This window comes from Miniopterus natalensis, chromosome 6 (assembly GCF_054644295.1).
Source record: "Miniopterus natalensis isolate mMinNat1 chromosome 6, mMinNat1.hap1, whole genome shotgun sequence".
In the NCBI taxonomy this organism is placed as follows: domain Eukaryota; kingdom Metazoa; phylum Chordata; class Mammalia; order Chiroptera; family Miniopteridae; genus Miniopterus; species Miniopterus natalensis.
In genome coordinates, this window is record NC_142086.1 from 89,276,188 (window position 1) to 89,292,056 (window position 15,869).

General features: G+C 58.4%; 1 protein-coding gene across 1 annotated transcript in view; it reads right to left on the bottom strand.

Moving 5' to 3' along the window:
* Nucleotides 1-5,282, bottom strand: part of RCAN1 (regulator of calcineurin 1) — a 48,744-nt gene extending 43,462 nt beyond the window's left edge. The window contains exon 1 of the mRNA XM_087818020.1: nucleotides 5,040-5,282. Coding sequence (XP_087674146.1) covers nucleotides 5,040-5,282 — 243 coding nt within the window. The remainder of the gene's footprint in view (nucleotides 1-5,039) is intronic.
* Between the last annotated feature and the right edge of the window lie 10,587 nt (nucleotides 5,283-15,869).

Consider the following 15,869-nt stretch of genomic DNA (forward strand, 5'->3'; position numbering starts at 1 on the left):
AACCACAAACTACACCATACTACTTCACCTTTCCACTAAAGGCTTCAGGGGAAATTTCGTGCAGAATTCAGTTTGAAAACCACATGCTTATGACACCTGGTCGAAAGTGCATGAGGTGTGAAAACGCCTGGATTTTACACTGAACTGGAACCTGGTTGTCACTACCTGGCCGGTGTCACATTTTACAACACACTGCCCCAGACGACTGGCAATGGGAACACAGCCTGGCACATCCAACCTCACGAGCAGAAACTGTGCCAGCTGCGCTCCTGGGACCTCACAGCCATTCCATCATGAAATTGCTACCGAATGACACCCTGTTTCCCCGAGGACAGGTCTGGACCTGACAGATGCCGTCTCCCCGAGGACAGGTCTGGACCTGACAGATGCCATCTCCCCGAGGACAGGTCTGGACCTGACAGATGCCGTCTCTCCGAGGACAGGCCCGGATCTGCCACTGGGGTGGAGGGAGCGGCGGCGTAGGAGGGTGGGTACAAAGGCCAAGGGCGCCAACCCCACGCTGAAGACAATGCTCTCACGTCATGCATCACCTGCCAAGGGCTGGGCTCTCCACTGACAGCCAGTCATCCTGCCTCTGGCTCCAGGTCAGGCAGCACCTGGGAGCAGGGAGGCGCCAGGCCGAGAGCCCAGCGCCCACTGTGGACCGGCGGAGACCGAGGCACGGGCTGGCCGACAGTGGCCCCAGCGATCAACTACTCAGTAACGTATTCGTGACACAGTGACTCTGGTCGGGCAAACCCCCTCATGGCCAGGACGAGGGTCCTCCACCTGACTCCCCGTTAGAATCACCTTGGGGAGTTTCCCCGGTGACCCCCAGTCCCGGACTCTGGAAGTGGTCTGCAGGGGCCTGGGCGTGGCGTTTCAGACTCCCCAGGGGTCTCCCATCAGAACGCTTCCAGTTACTTAAAGAAAGTCATGAAGTCCAGCAGCTCTTAGGTGGGCATCTGTTTGGAGGCCAGGCTGTTTTCTAGAACAGTAATTGTTCTAATCAGCACTTCTGACCGAGCCGCCAGGCAAAGCTCTCAATCGCAACAGAGAAAGTCATCATTTCCGATACTGTGTGGAACTACGTTCGCTCCCCGAAACTAACCGAATACCATCTGACAACTCCTAAGCTCCTGGTCAGCTCGGTGGTGACTGAATAGACGCGTTCTGGGGGCCCAGGTGAGCGCCGGCGCACAGCACTGCTGCGTCCCGGCAGAACGCAGGCGTCCACGCAGCACAGTCACGCACACGCCCCGCGACTGTCTGCCCCACACGAAACACCTCACCTTAGTAAAAGTCTTCTTTCACCTGTAATTGTATACTTGAAATTAATGACGATACAGTTTCAGTTTATCTCTTAGAGGAACATTTAATGAACCTATTCATTAAAAATAATTTATAACGAATGATGACCCAGCTAACAAAAACAAGTTTTATAGATCAGACCCCGGCCGTTAAGAGTTAGGAAGCAGCCTTGATATAAATTCCCAAATGAACTGGTGGTTGGGGTGAATTTCTTCCTTTCCTTTCAGACTAAGGTTAGAGAGTAACGTGGACACAGGGAAGAAGTCCCACACAGTCCTCCCTTCACACCACCTGCCACGACCGGGATGGTTGTGTTCCCCCAAATCCACAGGCAAACACCCTAATCCTCAAAGACGACGGTGTTAGCAGGTGGGGGCTACGGGGATGATTAGGTCACAGGGCGGAGCCCTCATGATGGGATCAGTGCCCTCATGCAAGAGCTGCGATCACAGAGCCCCTCCTCCCTCCCACCAGGGAGGGCTCAGTGAGGAGTCTGCATGGGGAAGGCCCTCCCCGCCGTGCTGGCCTCCGGGACCGCGAGAAACCCCTTCTGCTGCTGTATTTTGTCACAGCAGCCCTAACAAGCTGAGCCCATTGCTCGCCCAGGCGAGGAGGGGGCTGGCCAGACCATCGCTGGGGCTTTGGGCAGCATGTGGTTAATGTTCCATCTACAGGAGGGGCAGACACCACTCCCCTGAGGCGAGTGGCCCTTGCAGTACCCCGCCCCAGCCTGCAGGAAGAATGGCCTTTAAAAGAACCAGGCTGCTGGACTGGAGCCTGGGGAGCCGCACCTTCCCGCCCAGGGCGTGGTGCGGGCCTTGTGAGCATCTCTCCCAGGAAGGCCTGCCCAGGCTGCAGTGCCCTCCGCCCTCGGTGCAGCGCCAGCCGCCTCCAGGGACCGACTAGGGACTGGACCCTTAGCCGGTGGGCTGGGTCTTCGCCCACTATTTCACATCTCACAGGTCACTATGACGGGCAGCCATGCACCAAGGGCCCCTGCCCCATCCTGAAGCCCGACCCTCCGAGGGGTGAGGCCAGGCTCAGCTGGGCCTTCTGTCCTTGCTGCACCTCCAGCATCAGCACCCGGGCCCTTCAGAGCTTCCCCAGCCGTACGGTCCCTTTGCTTCCTCTCTTCCCCGCCTTCCCGAAAGACCTTCACCAGCTTTGCAAAGAGAATAACCCGGGAATCCCTGCGTGGCCTCGAAGGCCCTCCAAGGTCCGGTCCCAGCTGCCACCGCCCCTCCCCACCTCTCACTCGACTCTCCACCATAGGGGCCCCTTTGTGTCCCCTGAATGCACTCAGTTCACCCAGCACTGGAACCTCTGTTTGCCATTTGCTCTGCCTGGGTGCCAGCCACACGGAGCCTACACAGAGCTTCCTCTGTCGGCCGAGGCCAAGCTGCACAGAGGCCACTCAATGTAAAGTGGACCCATGTGACCCCGCTGGCAGTCCTCTTTCCCTGCACTGCCCCCAGGGCCACTCTACCCTCTGCACTCTTCCCTGGGCCCTGGAAGGCTGACCCCACCTGCTGACTACATTGCTTGGCCTCCTGGCTGCCAGCTGGGTTAGGAAAGCCGGGGGCAAGTCGGGGTGTCTCTTCCTGCCTCCCCCTGTTCAGTATCTCAGTGCCACTCAGGGACAAGTCGGGGTGTCTCTTCCCGCCTCCCTGTTCAGTATCTCAGTGCCACTCAGGGACAAGTCACAGTGCCTCTTCCCACCTCCCTCCCGTTCAGCAACTCAGTGCTATACCTTTACGTCTCAGCTCCTGCCAGGCAGCTCCTCTCCTGGGGTTCCATCAACCCCTGTTGATGCCCCGAGTCCTGCCCTGGAGAACCAGCTCCTTATTAAAACCTCTGGAACCAGCACAGGTCCCTGTTTAAGGCCTGACTGACCCCACCCCACCCAGCTCGCCCTGGTCACTCTCCATCACCTGCCCTGCTCTCTCCACTGCACTCCCCACGACCTGAGATGCCCTGCTCGCTTCTTCTAGAGCCTCTCTTCTCCTGCACCCCTAGAACACACGCAGGAAGCTCGTCACGTTCACCACTCTACCCGCTGGGCCTAAAACAGGGCCTGGAACACAGGGAGCACTCAATAAACAGGCAAAGAACAAATGACTCAGTGAATGAATGACTGTGCCCTCGAGCCTAGAACAGTGCCTGGCCCACAGCAGAGTCTCAATAAACATTTGTTACAATGGACAGCTAGTTAGTGCCAGGCTGGTGTGGCTCAGTGGTCGAGCGTTGGCCCATGAACCAAGAGGTCACGGGCTGGATTCCTGGTCAGGGCACATGCAGGCTTTGTGGGCTCCATCCCTAGGTTGGGGGCTCCATCCCCAGGAGGGGGCTCCATGCCCAGGTTGGGGGCTCCATCCCCAGGAGGGGGCTCCATGTCCAGGTTGGGGGCTCCATCCCCAGGTTGGGGGCTCCATCCCCAGGAGGGGGCTCCATCCCCAGGTTGGGGGCTCCATCACAAGTAGGGAGCGTGCAGGAAGTGGCCAATGATGTTTTTCTCTCATCCAACTTTCTCTATCCCTCTCCCTTCCTCTCTCTCTAAAAAAAAATCAACAAAAACATATTTTGAAAAGAGAGAATAGCTAGCAAAGTGAGCAAAATTTCACACAAAGCCATTTCAGGGCCGTGGGCAACGCTTTCTGGAAAGAATGTAAAACTGACTTGCTAGCCTCCCAAGCAGGGTCGCGCAGCGTCGGGGCCTGACCTTCCTCCACTAGAAAGGGAGCCGGGCGGGAGGCTGGAAGTGCTGGCTAGACGCGGGCCGGGAGGGAGGAGGCTTGGGACGAGCAGACCCCGTGCGTGTGACAGTCGCTGCACGGAGCCCACGCGCGCACGGAAACCCACCCGGGCTCACAGCCACTGTAAACCCTCCCGAAAGCGCCGGCCTATCAACTACTATCCGGTGAGGCTTAGGCGCGCACCCCGCTCCCCTGGGGTCCCCTCGGCACAGCCTTCAGCGCGGCCGGCGACGGGGTGGGGACCAGACCGCGGGGGAGCGCAGCCCGTGGGCAGCTGCTGCACCTCCCAGGCGCAGGCTTCGCTAGGCGACACCCACGCCGTCCACGCTCCGCTCCCGCGCTGACTGCAGACCTGGAATGAGTTCCTCCCCGGGCGCGGGCGGCTCAGACCTGCCCCTCGCCCCCAGGCGTCTCCACTGCGCGGAGGGCGAGGGGCGCCCGGGGCCCGGAGCGCCCCCCGCGGGCGGCGCGTCGTCCTCGGGGAGCGAGACCCCCAAGTGAATGTCCGCCGGGCCCCGCCGCCCAGCACCATGCGGCCAGAGCTGGCCCAGAGCGCGCCAGGCGCAGGGAAAGGGCCCCGCGCCGCGCGCCCAAACACTGGCTCTCCCTCCCCCGCCGCGCGCGAGCCCGGGCACAGGAGGTGACCCTCCTCCGGCAGGGAGCGCACCGCCACCTGGGGGCCGGCTCCACCCCGGGGCGCCGAGGGGACAGCCGGCATGGGCGTCGCTGGGAGGCGGGGACCACCCCGGTCCCGGCCGAGGCGCTGGAAGCCCCGCAGGCGCCCGGGGACCCCGGGCCCTCGAGGAGCGCGACCCATGCGGGCCGGGGCCGAGGGAACCGCGGCAGGTCCGCCGGGCGGTCGCCGCGTCCCCGGGGTCGCCTCCCCCGCCCGCCCCGCCCGGGACCCCGGCGCCGCGACCCGCACCGCCTCCCCCCGCAACAGGTGTCCGCCCCCCGCCGACGGCGCGCGCTCACCCGGCACAGGCCGTCCACGAACACGCGCGGGTCCAGGTGGCAGGCGATGGTGGCGCTGGGCAGGCCCCGCAGGTCCACCTCCTCCATCTCGCAGTCGATGAAGCTCCAGTCGCCGCCGCCCGCGTCCGCGTCGGCCGCCCCCGGGAACAGCGCGCGGGGCGCCGGCGTCACCCCGGGCCGCGCCCGCGCCTCGGCCGCCTGGGCCGCCTCCCCGAACCGCGGCCCCGCCACGCCGTCCTCCATTCCCGCGCCCGCGCGCACCGCCCGGCCGCCGGCCCGCGGGGAACCCGCTCGCGATCGCCTCGCAGCCGGTGCGGTCACCGGGCCCCGGAGACTCTGCCTCCGCGCCCGGCCCCGTCCGCCGCCGTCCCCTCGGCGCCCCGCCCGCCAGCCAGCCGGCCCCCGGGGGCGGAGCTCCGGCGGGATCGCCGACGGGCCCTTTAAGGCTCGCCCGGCCGCGCTCGCCCTGTGTCCCGCCCTCCCAGGAGAGGAGGCCAATGAAGGGACGCGGTTCCCCTCACGTGACCCGCGTTCCCCGCAGCAGCCTGAAGCCTGGGCAGCCATGTTGGTTAGGGGCAGAGGCCTCTCCGCGGCCAGTTCCGCTTTCCCCGCCGCAGCGCGGGCTGCGTGGCACTGACTGGTGGCTGGGCTCCCAGGCGGTGGCGTTGGGCAGCACGCGGGCCACCGTGGGAGGTTTAAGTGGGACCTCGGCCGGGCTGCGGCCCCGTGGCCTGGGGCAGGTCGGAGGCTCACCCGTACGGTTGCCCGGAGTCGGCCGGGAGCGAGCGAGGCCGGGGCCGCAGCGCCGCGCTTTCCCCGTGAGCGCGTCAGTCCCGCGGGGCCGCGCGCGCTGCGGTCAGAGCGGAGGCGCCGCATTACCGCCGGGCGCCGGGGGGCGTAGGGGGAGCAGGGGAGCAGGGGGCTCAGCTAGGTCTCTCTCCCGCCCCCGGGGGCACGGCGCGCTCCCGAGACACCCGGAGTCCGACTCGGCGCCGCGCGCTGACCCCGGGCCGGGCCTCGCGCCGTCTCCCTGCAGAGCGGGTCCCCGCGCCGGGGCCCCGGCGGGCCGGCAGGGGGCAGCCGCGCCTCTGTCTGCGCTCGGCCCGCGTTTCCTCCCCAAGGACGCTGCGCTCCGGTCGGACCCGTAACCCAGCAGGAGGCCAACCCTCGTGCCGGGGGGGGGGGGGGGGGGGGGGGCTCGGCTCCCGCGGGAGCGGTGGCACCCAGGCCGGGGGTTCACCGTACAGAACGTGACCTGAGCCCGGGGAGACGGGGCCCACCCCGCCTGGCCGGGGGGACTAAGGCGGTGCGGCGGCTCTGGGAAGAGCCCGGCCCTGCCCGCAGCGCGTCGGCGAGGAGCTACCACGTGGCCCAGCAGCGCCTCGCCCGGGTGCCGCCCGAGGCTGAGCGCGCCGCGCACGGGGCCGCCTGCTCGCCACGGGGGCGCAGCATGTTTTTCGGCACAGCCGGAGCGGAAACGGCCCCACGTTCACTAGCCGACGGGGGTGCGCCCACGTGTACCCACACCACGGGCTGTCACTCGGCCTGGAGAGCAGTGGAGGTCGCGCAGGCTACCGCGAGGTGCATCTTGGAAACGTTACGCCAAGTTCCAGACTCTGGGCATGAAAGGCTGCATATGATTCCATTTTTCCGAAATGTCCAGAAAAGGCAATCCGTAGAGACAGAAAGGAGATGAGTGGTTGCTGGGGGCTGGGAGACGAGGGAGGGGATGACTTCTAAAGGGTGCCGAGTTTTTTGGGGGGGCGGTAAAGAAAACGTTCTAAAATTGGATTGTGGTTACGTTCGTACAGCTCCGTGAAAATAGGAAAAATCAACTATACTCTAAAGGCTGAGTTTTGTGGCAGGCGAGCTGTATCTCAGGACAGCTGGTATTTTAAAATAAGCGTGCGCTGAAGGCCAGAAGGGGCGCGCAGGGTGGGCCCCCTGGCAGGGTGGGGAGCTCTCCACACCCAGCCGGAGGCTCTGGGCCGGAACCGGGGAACAGGCCCCAGTTTTGGAAAAACAGCTCCCAGCCAGGCTGTTGCTGGGTGGGCCCCTGCTGTGTCATCACCCCGAGGACAGGAGGCTCTTTCCACTGTGGCTCACCCTGAGCCTCTTACGGCAGACAAAGGGCCCAGAGGAGAGGAAGCACCAGAAAAACAGGACCCTGGAATGCCAGGGGTGAGCCATGGCGGCTGGTGCCGCTGGGCTGAGAGGGGCGAGGGCAGGTTGAGGCTCAGGCCAGGGGTGAGGCCGACTACCTGTAGCTGACTTTACAGCGCAGCCAGTCATTACTAAGACAGACGGAGGCACATTGTTTCCGTGACTTTGGATTCCCCCTGTCTGTCTCCTCTCCCTCCATCCCCACGAAGCACAGTAAAGAGGGGGATGCTAGCTGTCTGCATGACTCCAGTAATAATGCCTATTCCATTCGGGCGGCCCTTAAGTGGTTCGTGAGTGTACACACAGACTAGCTCAGATAATCCTCGTGAACAGGTGTTTATTACTCCAGAGTCTTAGAACTGAGGCTCAAAGAAATTGAATAATTTTTCCCACGAGCAAACAGGCAGCCAGTGGCCAAGGAGGGCACCAACCCTGCTCCTGGCCGGTGTGGTTCAGTGGTTAGAGCACTAGCCTGCACACCGGAGGGTCGAAGGTTCAATTCCTGGTCAAGGGCATGTACCTGAGTTGCAGGTTCAGTCCACATGTGTGCGGGAGGCAACCAGTCGATGTCTCTCTTTTCTCCCCTCTCTCCCTCCCAGCCATGCTCTAAAAATCAATGGAAAAAAATGGGGAACTGGGATGTTGGCCCTAAGGAAGAGCTGAACCTCGGCCAGAGCAGCAGCCATGCGGGGCACACTCTCAGACATCCAGGGCCCGTGCTGGGCACAATGCTGGAGCTCTCAAAATATCAGCAGAATGACGGAGGCTCAATAAATAGGGTTAGCATCATGCCTTCCACATCTGGGGCCCGGGGACCGCGCCCTGTTGCAGGCGACATATTTAGTAATAAAAATGTCAGATTCTTCTTTCCAATTAGAAGATAAAATCGCATAGTGACTGTCACCTTTGTCATGCCTTATTAGCTTAAGCAGGACAGGCACGGTGCCTGCTGCCTTCACTGACACCAACAACACCACCAACCGTCAGCGGTGTCTCCCACGGAGGGAAGGCAGAAAACGGGCTGTCACCATCGCAGGTAGAAACTAAACAAACGGGCTGCTGAAGTAGCTTGCAGACGTTTCTGAGGGTGAAATCAGTGAAACGGGGGTAATCTCAGAGCTGTCGTACCATAAAACATGCACACAATTCCTCAAGCGTCCTTGGGCGGTTGTTAGCTGTCCCTTTTCCCAGCTGTGGCAGTGGGATCTGAGACCCCCCGCTTCCTGCTTTGCACCCGTCAGGCTGGAGAGCCTGCCCTTCTCTGGGCTCACAGGAGCGGGTTGGGTCCAGGTGTTCAGAAAACCAGAGAGAAAGGAACCAGCCTGGGTACAGAGCTGCTCTCGGTCGCCCCTCTGTTCACTGCGGTGTTGCAACAGGAGGACGTGGAAGCCACCTAGCTGTCCACCAGCAGAGGAGCCGGTAAAGACGTGGTGCGTGACCGATGTTCATAGCAGCGCAGTTTACAACAGCTAAGATCTGGGAACAGCCCAAGCTCCCGTCGGTAGCTGAGTGGATAAAAAGCTGTGGGACATTCACACCGTGGAATACTACGCAGCTGTGAAGAAGGATCTTGTACCCTTTGGGACAGTATGGATGGACCTGGAGAGTATTATGCTGAGTGACATAAGCCAGGCAGAGAAAGAAAAACATCACATGATCTCGCTTATATATGGAATCTAAAGAACGTAATAAACTGATGAACAGAATAGATTCAATGACATGGAAACACAGATCAGACTGAGGAATGTCAGAGGGACGGAGGAGGGCGGGTGGGTGGAGGGGAAGAGAGTAACCAAAGAATTTATATGCATATATGCACAACCCAAGGACATGGACAATGGTGGGGAGAGGGACTGGGGAGGGGGATGGGACGGGGTGGAGTGGGTCATCCAGGAGATAAAGGGATATCTGTAATATTTTAAACAAAGTAAAATTTGAAAAAAAATATATTAAAGAAGTGGTGCATGGGTACAATGGAATATTACTCAGCCACAAAGGAGAATGACATCTTGCCACTTGTGGCAACATAGATGGACCTAGAGGGTATTCTGCTGAGTGAAATAAATTAGGCAGAGAAAGGCAAATGCTGTATGATTTCACTTCTGTGTGAAATCCAAGAAAATAAAACATGAATAAACAAAAACAGAACAGAAACAGACCCATAGATACAGAGAACAAGCTGGTGGTTGACAAAGGTAGAGGGTGGGGGGAAGGGTGACATAAAATAATGATAAAGTAAATAAAAGGACAACACAAACTGCCACCATAAGCAAAAAATAAAATGAGAAAAAGCTGCCTTTTTTTTTTTTTTAACGTCAGAAGCACAAAGCTCAGTCAAAATGTTCCACCACCTTCCATTCCTTTTCACCCTCTTACACTTCCTTGGTGCCAGCCATGGCAATTACCAAATATAGCAGGAGGAGAGGGCCCAGGAAGCCGCATTTGGTTATCTTGGTTCCCAGCACCTGCCTCTTAGTCTCCTGCAGCCCAGTTATGCCAGCGAGCTTGTGCCCATAACCCGGCCCACTCACCTGCCGGGTGGGGAGGTTTCCCTGTGGGACCGCCTGTGGCTTCCTGTGTTGTGCTGGAAAGTGAAGGGGGCTGGGCAGCAGGCCCTCGCTGAATGCTTATGAAATGAGCCAGAGGCATTTCTGCACATTCTGGCAAATTATAGACATTTGAAAATTTTTAAGATAGGAGGCAAATGGCTGACTTTCCATGCGTTTGCTTTTACAAAGAATGAACTCTTCCAAAGACTACTCCAACCAATGAGCCCCTTAAATAACTCAACCCGAAGTTTCTATTTTGTTACCTCCTGTAAAATGAATGAAAATATGCTCTGTTTTTGTTGTTATTTCAGAGGGAGGAACTTTTTTCCTTACTCAAGGTTCATGCTTAGAACTTACTCTTGAAAATCCCTGTTATTTTCTTATGGCCTCTGATGCTAGAGCTATAAATTGGGTTTGACTTAAAGCAAGAAAGCCAAGTAAACTTGCTGGGACAAACTAGCTGCAAATTGTACCTCTCCAGGATAATACTGGGGAACATAAATCACAAGAATCATTTGGTTTTAGAGCAGCTAATTGTGAGGGGGTTCTCCCAGCTTAAATAGAGAGAACTCATTTGCCCTCAGAACCACTCCCAGCCGACTGCTGGGGGGGAGAGCGCGAGCCGGGGAAACACTGCCGCCTAGTGGTGGGAGGCCTGCTTTCAACGTGGCGCCTTGCTGGGCATAGGCCATTTCCTGTGATGATCACTGACGCTGGGGACGGCCCAAATCCCTTTATAAAAGCTGGAAGAAAGGAGGAATGGGGGAAGGAGAGAGGTAAGTGGGAAGGGGGACAGTTGGGTGCTCAAGTAGTCAGGTACCTAACACTTTCCATCAGACAGACAGACAGACCTAGGCAGGGACCTAAGCTGGAGAGCCCAGAAGGCTACCGCAGGATCTGTTTGCTTGAAAACATCTCAGAATGAAGGGCTTAGAAGGAAGCTTGGGGTACACATGCGCCCCTCTGGGGGCACTAACCCCTCCCCGGATCTTGGAAGAGTTCTTGGTGCTCCACCCGCAGCTCCAAACACACAGAGATGGATTCCGCAGCAGAACATTCAAACCCACCTGCGCGACCAGGAGCTGGTGCAACAGGTCACAACGCCCAAGGGCAGTGGATTTGAGCTCAGGTGTTTGTCACCCTATGTTTGAGGCCCTGTTTTCAATTCTCTGGGGTGTAAATGCCAAGAAATGGAATTGCGGGGCCATGTGGTAATTCTGTGCTTACTTTCTGGAGGAACAACCGACTGTTTTCCACGTGTTCTTTTCTTTTTCTCTTTTTTTAAGCAAAAAATAATAATTTGTTTGGCTCATGTAACAGGCAAGTTTGGGGTGGCGCCCGCACAGGGCTCATCGGACGCCACTGTACGTGGCCGCCCTCCATCTCATCCCGTGGGCCTCCACCGCGCAGCTTCAGGCTCCTCATGACGGTGAGAGGGCGCCAGCAGCCCCCACGCCCTGCAAGTTCAAGTTCATCTCACTGGCTGTGCGATTGTTGGAGACGCTTTAGGATTCTCACTTGCTAGAAGGGTGACTGGGTTCCAGATGGCAGGGATAAGGGTTGTGACCACACCTGGGCCACTCCTGTAAACTTCCCTCCCACCTCAGGACATCAAGAGTCTCAGCCTCTCCACCCCCACACCCTGCTTGTGAGTGGAGACCTCTGCTTTTCTGGAGTGCGGGGCTCTATCCGTCAGGGCTCTCCGGAGACATGGAATGAGCAGGAGGTACACCACGCACATATAACGCTTTATGTACAGCCCTGGCCGGTTTGGCTCAGTGGTTAGAGTGTCGGCCTGCAGACTGAAGGGTCCCGGATTCGAGTTCGGCCAAAGGCACCTACCTCAGTTGCAGGCTCAATCCCCAGCCCTGGTCGGCCCTCAAGTGGGAGGCAACTAATCCATGTGCCTTTATGTATTATGTGTACATATTATATATAACACGATTGTATATTGCACACAGTATATACACGTTACAGATGACGTTACACCTTCTGTGCTCTCTAGGAGCAATGGAATCCCCCAGCAAAGCCCCTTTGACCCCACCCCACCCTGTGTGAGCCCTTTGCTGCACTAACCCTTGATGGGAAGATACTGTCTGTTGACTGACTCAGGCTTGAGCCTGGAACCCAGCCCCGCCTCGGGGACAGGCCCACCACGACCAGCTGAGATGCAGGAGGCGCCCCCTGGCTGGAGGCCACCGTAACCACCTGACTGTTACCCCTGAAAATGTATTGCGACATCAGTGGGCAGGTTGGACTTCTCCCCAGGTGCACGATAGGAGGCTTTGGTCAACGTTAGGACGCAAAGGTTGAAACAAAAGAATTGTACATCCATTTATTTCATCCACCAAGCCCCTTTTCCGTTACCATTTAGACTCTCCTAAAATGCCGCAAGCAAACAAGCTGGGGTAATAAGAAAAATCAGCCTCTTCCTACCCCTTCCTCCGCGAAGCTCTCCCGGGTGGTTTAAGGGCGCTTGAAAGAAAGCACCAGGCAGCCATGACTCAAAAAGCTAGATGGTGCCCTGGGTCAGGACCTGAAGATGACGTCAGAGCAGACGACTGCTCAGGGCCTCGGGGGTTAGGGGCAGCCCTGGAAAGGGGGCCCTCAGGGATCTCCAGACCACCTCTGCCGGTGAGTCCCGCCCCAGCGTGGGAACAGGGATTATCTAGTAACCCCTCTGTTTTACTGCCTTCCCCGTTTGTTTTTCTCATTAATACCGTTGCCTGGCAATCATTCCATAGTGTCTAGGAGACGATTCTTACACCCCGCAGTGTACCTGCGTCCTGACCGATTCGACCAGTCCTGATTGATTCAGCTAGCTTCTAATTAATTCACTCGGTTCTAATTGATTCAGCCAGTGCGATGGGTTGCTCTGGCCTTTGCTGCTAGAAACGGTGCTCTGTGCCCTGGCCGGTGTGGCTTAGTGGTTAGAGTGGCAGTCTGGGCACCCAAGGATCATGGGTTCGATTCCTGGTCAAGGGCACTCACCTGGGTGCAGGTTTGGTCCCCAACCCCGGTCGGGGCACGTGCGGGAGGCCACCAGTCGCCGTGTCTCTCTCACATTGATGTTTCCCTCTCTCTCCCCCTCCCTCCCTTCCACTCTCTCTAAACATCAATGGAAATAATATTCGCCCATGAGGATTAACAAACAAACAGAAGAAGAACGGTGCTCTGTGACTTCCCTGAGCACTTGGCCCTGCGCCTTCTGCCCGTGTGCCTCGGGGAAAGACGTCCAGAAGCGGGGGTGCCGGGTCAGAGGGCGAGGGCCCACCTCCGCCTGCGAGATCCTATAGTTGGGAACCGTCTGGACCGTAAGCTGTTATCTCTCTCTCCTACTCTGTGAGCCAGAAACTTATGGAACTTACTGGCACAGCTTCCCACTCGAGAGAAAAAGTGCAGGTTTTCCCCGATGCGCCCGAGACGGAGCCTTCACCAGCGCGCAGAAACAAGCCCGCTCGGCGCTCGGCTCCTAGACGCGCGGAGGGGCCCCGGGGCCGCGTTTCCAGGGGGAACCTCTGGCTACCCGGCATCGACAAAACAGCGCGCTGTGAAATCATTTCAATGAAAACAACTCATGCTGTGCCCAGGGGCAAGAATTCCGGTGCTGAGTGTCCCCCGGTGACACCACATGTCCCTCAAGTCCTACAGAAAAGGAAAACACCTTCCTGCATTGGCCGCTGGCTCTCCTGCCTCAGGACCCCTCTGGCCCACTCTCAGGGGTCCAGCCAGGAGGCATGCCAGCCGACTGGTAATGATAAGCGTGTCGTAAATTCCGTGGGCTGTTCCCCAAAGTTGGGGCGCCGGGGCCCCATGATCTGGGGCTTCTGGTAGGAAATCAAGTCTTCACATTCCTGGAGGTTGATCGCTTGCCAAAAACCCCTTTACAGGTGAACGTGCCCTGAAGAAAGGGCTTACCCACCTCGGATATATGATCTGCTTTCCTAATGAGCCGGGCTTTTTAAAAGGGCTGGTGACGGGATAGCGGCCGCGGGGGAGAAAACAGGAGCCTGTGGGTGCGGGGAGGGATCAGGTGATCCAGTCATTCAAAAGCTTCCTGCAGAATAAATGCATCTCACAGGTAAGTTCTGGGAGAAAACAAGGCTCATGAAACCAGACCGCTGCTGGCCTCAGAGGAGATTAGACGGAAGGGGGGCCTTTTTAAGGAAACTGCGCAGTCCCTGGGTGAGCCCCACGGGAAGGGGACGCCAGCCAGAGCGGCGCTTGGATAAAGACGCCACGGACTGGTCAAGAAGGAAGGTCGTCAGGGAAATCCAGGGTCGACAGACGAAGTTCAGGTGGAAGAGAAATGTGGAAATCTGAATTGCTAACCTCTTTTTAAAAAATTAATTAAATATTCTTTTAGAATTGGCAGAAATAATTTTTAATACTTAATATTAAGAATTCTAATAGGATAAATTGAGTGTATAAGATTCTGAAGTCAAAGCCACACTACCAGGTACTCACAGCTGCCTGGCTCCCACCTGTTCCCTGCCCCTGGTTCCTGTGAGTGGGGATGTTCCCTGCGTGGGGCCGCCAGCCAGCCCGGGGAAGTACCTGCCGCCCTTCTCAGGATGCGGCTTCTCCTTAGGCTCGCGCTTGGATGAAATGGGCCTTTAAACCTGCGCTGGAGGCGCTGCTAGCCGTCCACGTTTATGTCATTGGGCTGAACTAGAACCAGACTTGTCCGCCCACGTTTCCAGTTTGCAGTCAGAGAGAAGTGGCCTGGGTGGTGACTCGTCTGGGTTTCAATGTCCCGAGGGGAAGGAAGTGACCCCAAACTCCTGGACAAGGTCATCGGGGCTCTCGGAGAAGCCAGGAGTAGGAGCCTCCCTTGGTGGCCGGGCCGCGCTCCCGGCTCACGCTGACCTTCACTGGTCACGGGGCGCAGGCCACGGAGGAGGCGGCAGGGGGGGGTAATTTGGCTGTTCAAACAATTAAATCAGGCAGGCCGACGGCAAACATTTGCCAGACACCTGTGCTAGGCGCCCGGGACGAGGCAAGGACAACGGTGGCCTGATGTGGCGCTCCCGGGGTCCCCGGCTGTCGGAGAGTCCTGGCTTGGACTCCTGGCTCCGCCGCTCTCCAGGGTGACTTGTTCCTCTGGCTCTCAGTCTGCTCATCTTTAAAACGGGAGAGTAATTTTCGTCACCTCGTGGAGCCTGAAAGGCCGAACGCGACATCCACACGAATGCGCCGCGACGTTGGCTGTGAGCGCCGCGGTCACAGCCTCTGTTTTGGAGTCGTGAGCAGCTGAGACAGTCCCGTCAAGGGAAAGGACTGACCCGCAAAGCCTGTAGCGGGGCCTTTGTGGCTTGGGGACCGCGGCTCTCAGGCCATAGGCAGCCTCCGTGAGGAATGGGGCCGAGAGGTGGCTCAATTGCTTTGCGTGACAAATTATCGGGGACTTGGGGGCTGGGTGTGAGCACGGTGGGGGAGGATTCAGGACAGGCCGAGGGGAGAACAGAGCCCGTGCGCGGAGAAGGTGTCACAGAGAAAAGTCCTGGGGCGGGGAGTCACCTAAAGCTCCTAAGAATCTGCATGTCTGCTGTTCAAGTTTTTGGCATTTTTTTTCCAGTGTGGCTCTGAGATAACTAACCCCCCACCTGCCCTAAGTTAGCCCTAAATCTTAAGTAAGCCCCTCTGGTGCCATGAAGCACGGCCCCAGTTCCCCAGAGAGGCTGAAGGCTTACACCTGAGCCCCAGCGTAGCTACTTTTGCTTTGAGAAGCGCCCGAGTCTGGGCTGTGATGTGCTAACTATGCCACCTCCCTTCTGTGAGGCGGTGGGCTTGACCCACCAGGGAAGAGGGGCTGGGCTTACCTGGGCTGAGAAGGGGAGGGGGGGGCGGCAGGTGGAGACAGGTGGGGCTGGGCAGACACACGCAGTGCCACAGACACAGGCACGATTGTCTTTTCCCCTAACTCGTAATTGAAGGAAATGCTAAGTTTCAATTCAAGACTCGTGGATATGAAACTGATTTTCCCCAGGAGCCTCCTGAACCTGTCCGCGTGCGTCCCGGGGCCTCCGAGGACGGAGCTTTGCTGTGATCAGCCCATCAGCTCGGGCTGTTGCTACCGCCTTAAAGAGGGGCGGGGACCGAGGGACTCCCATCGCCT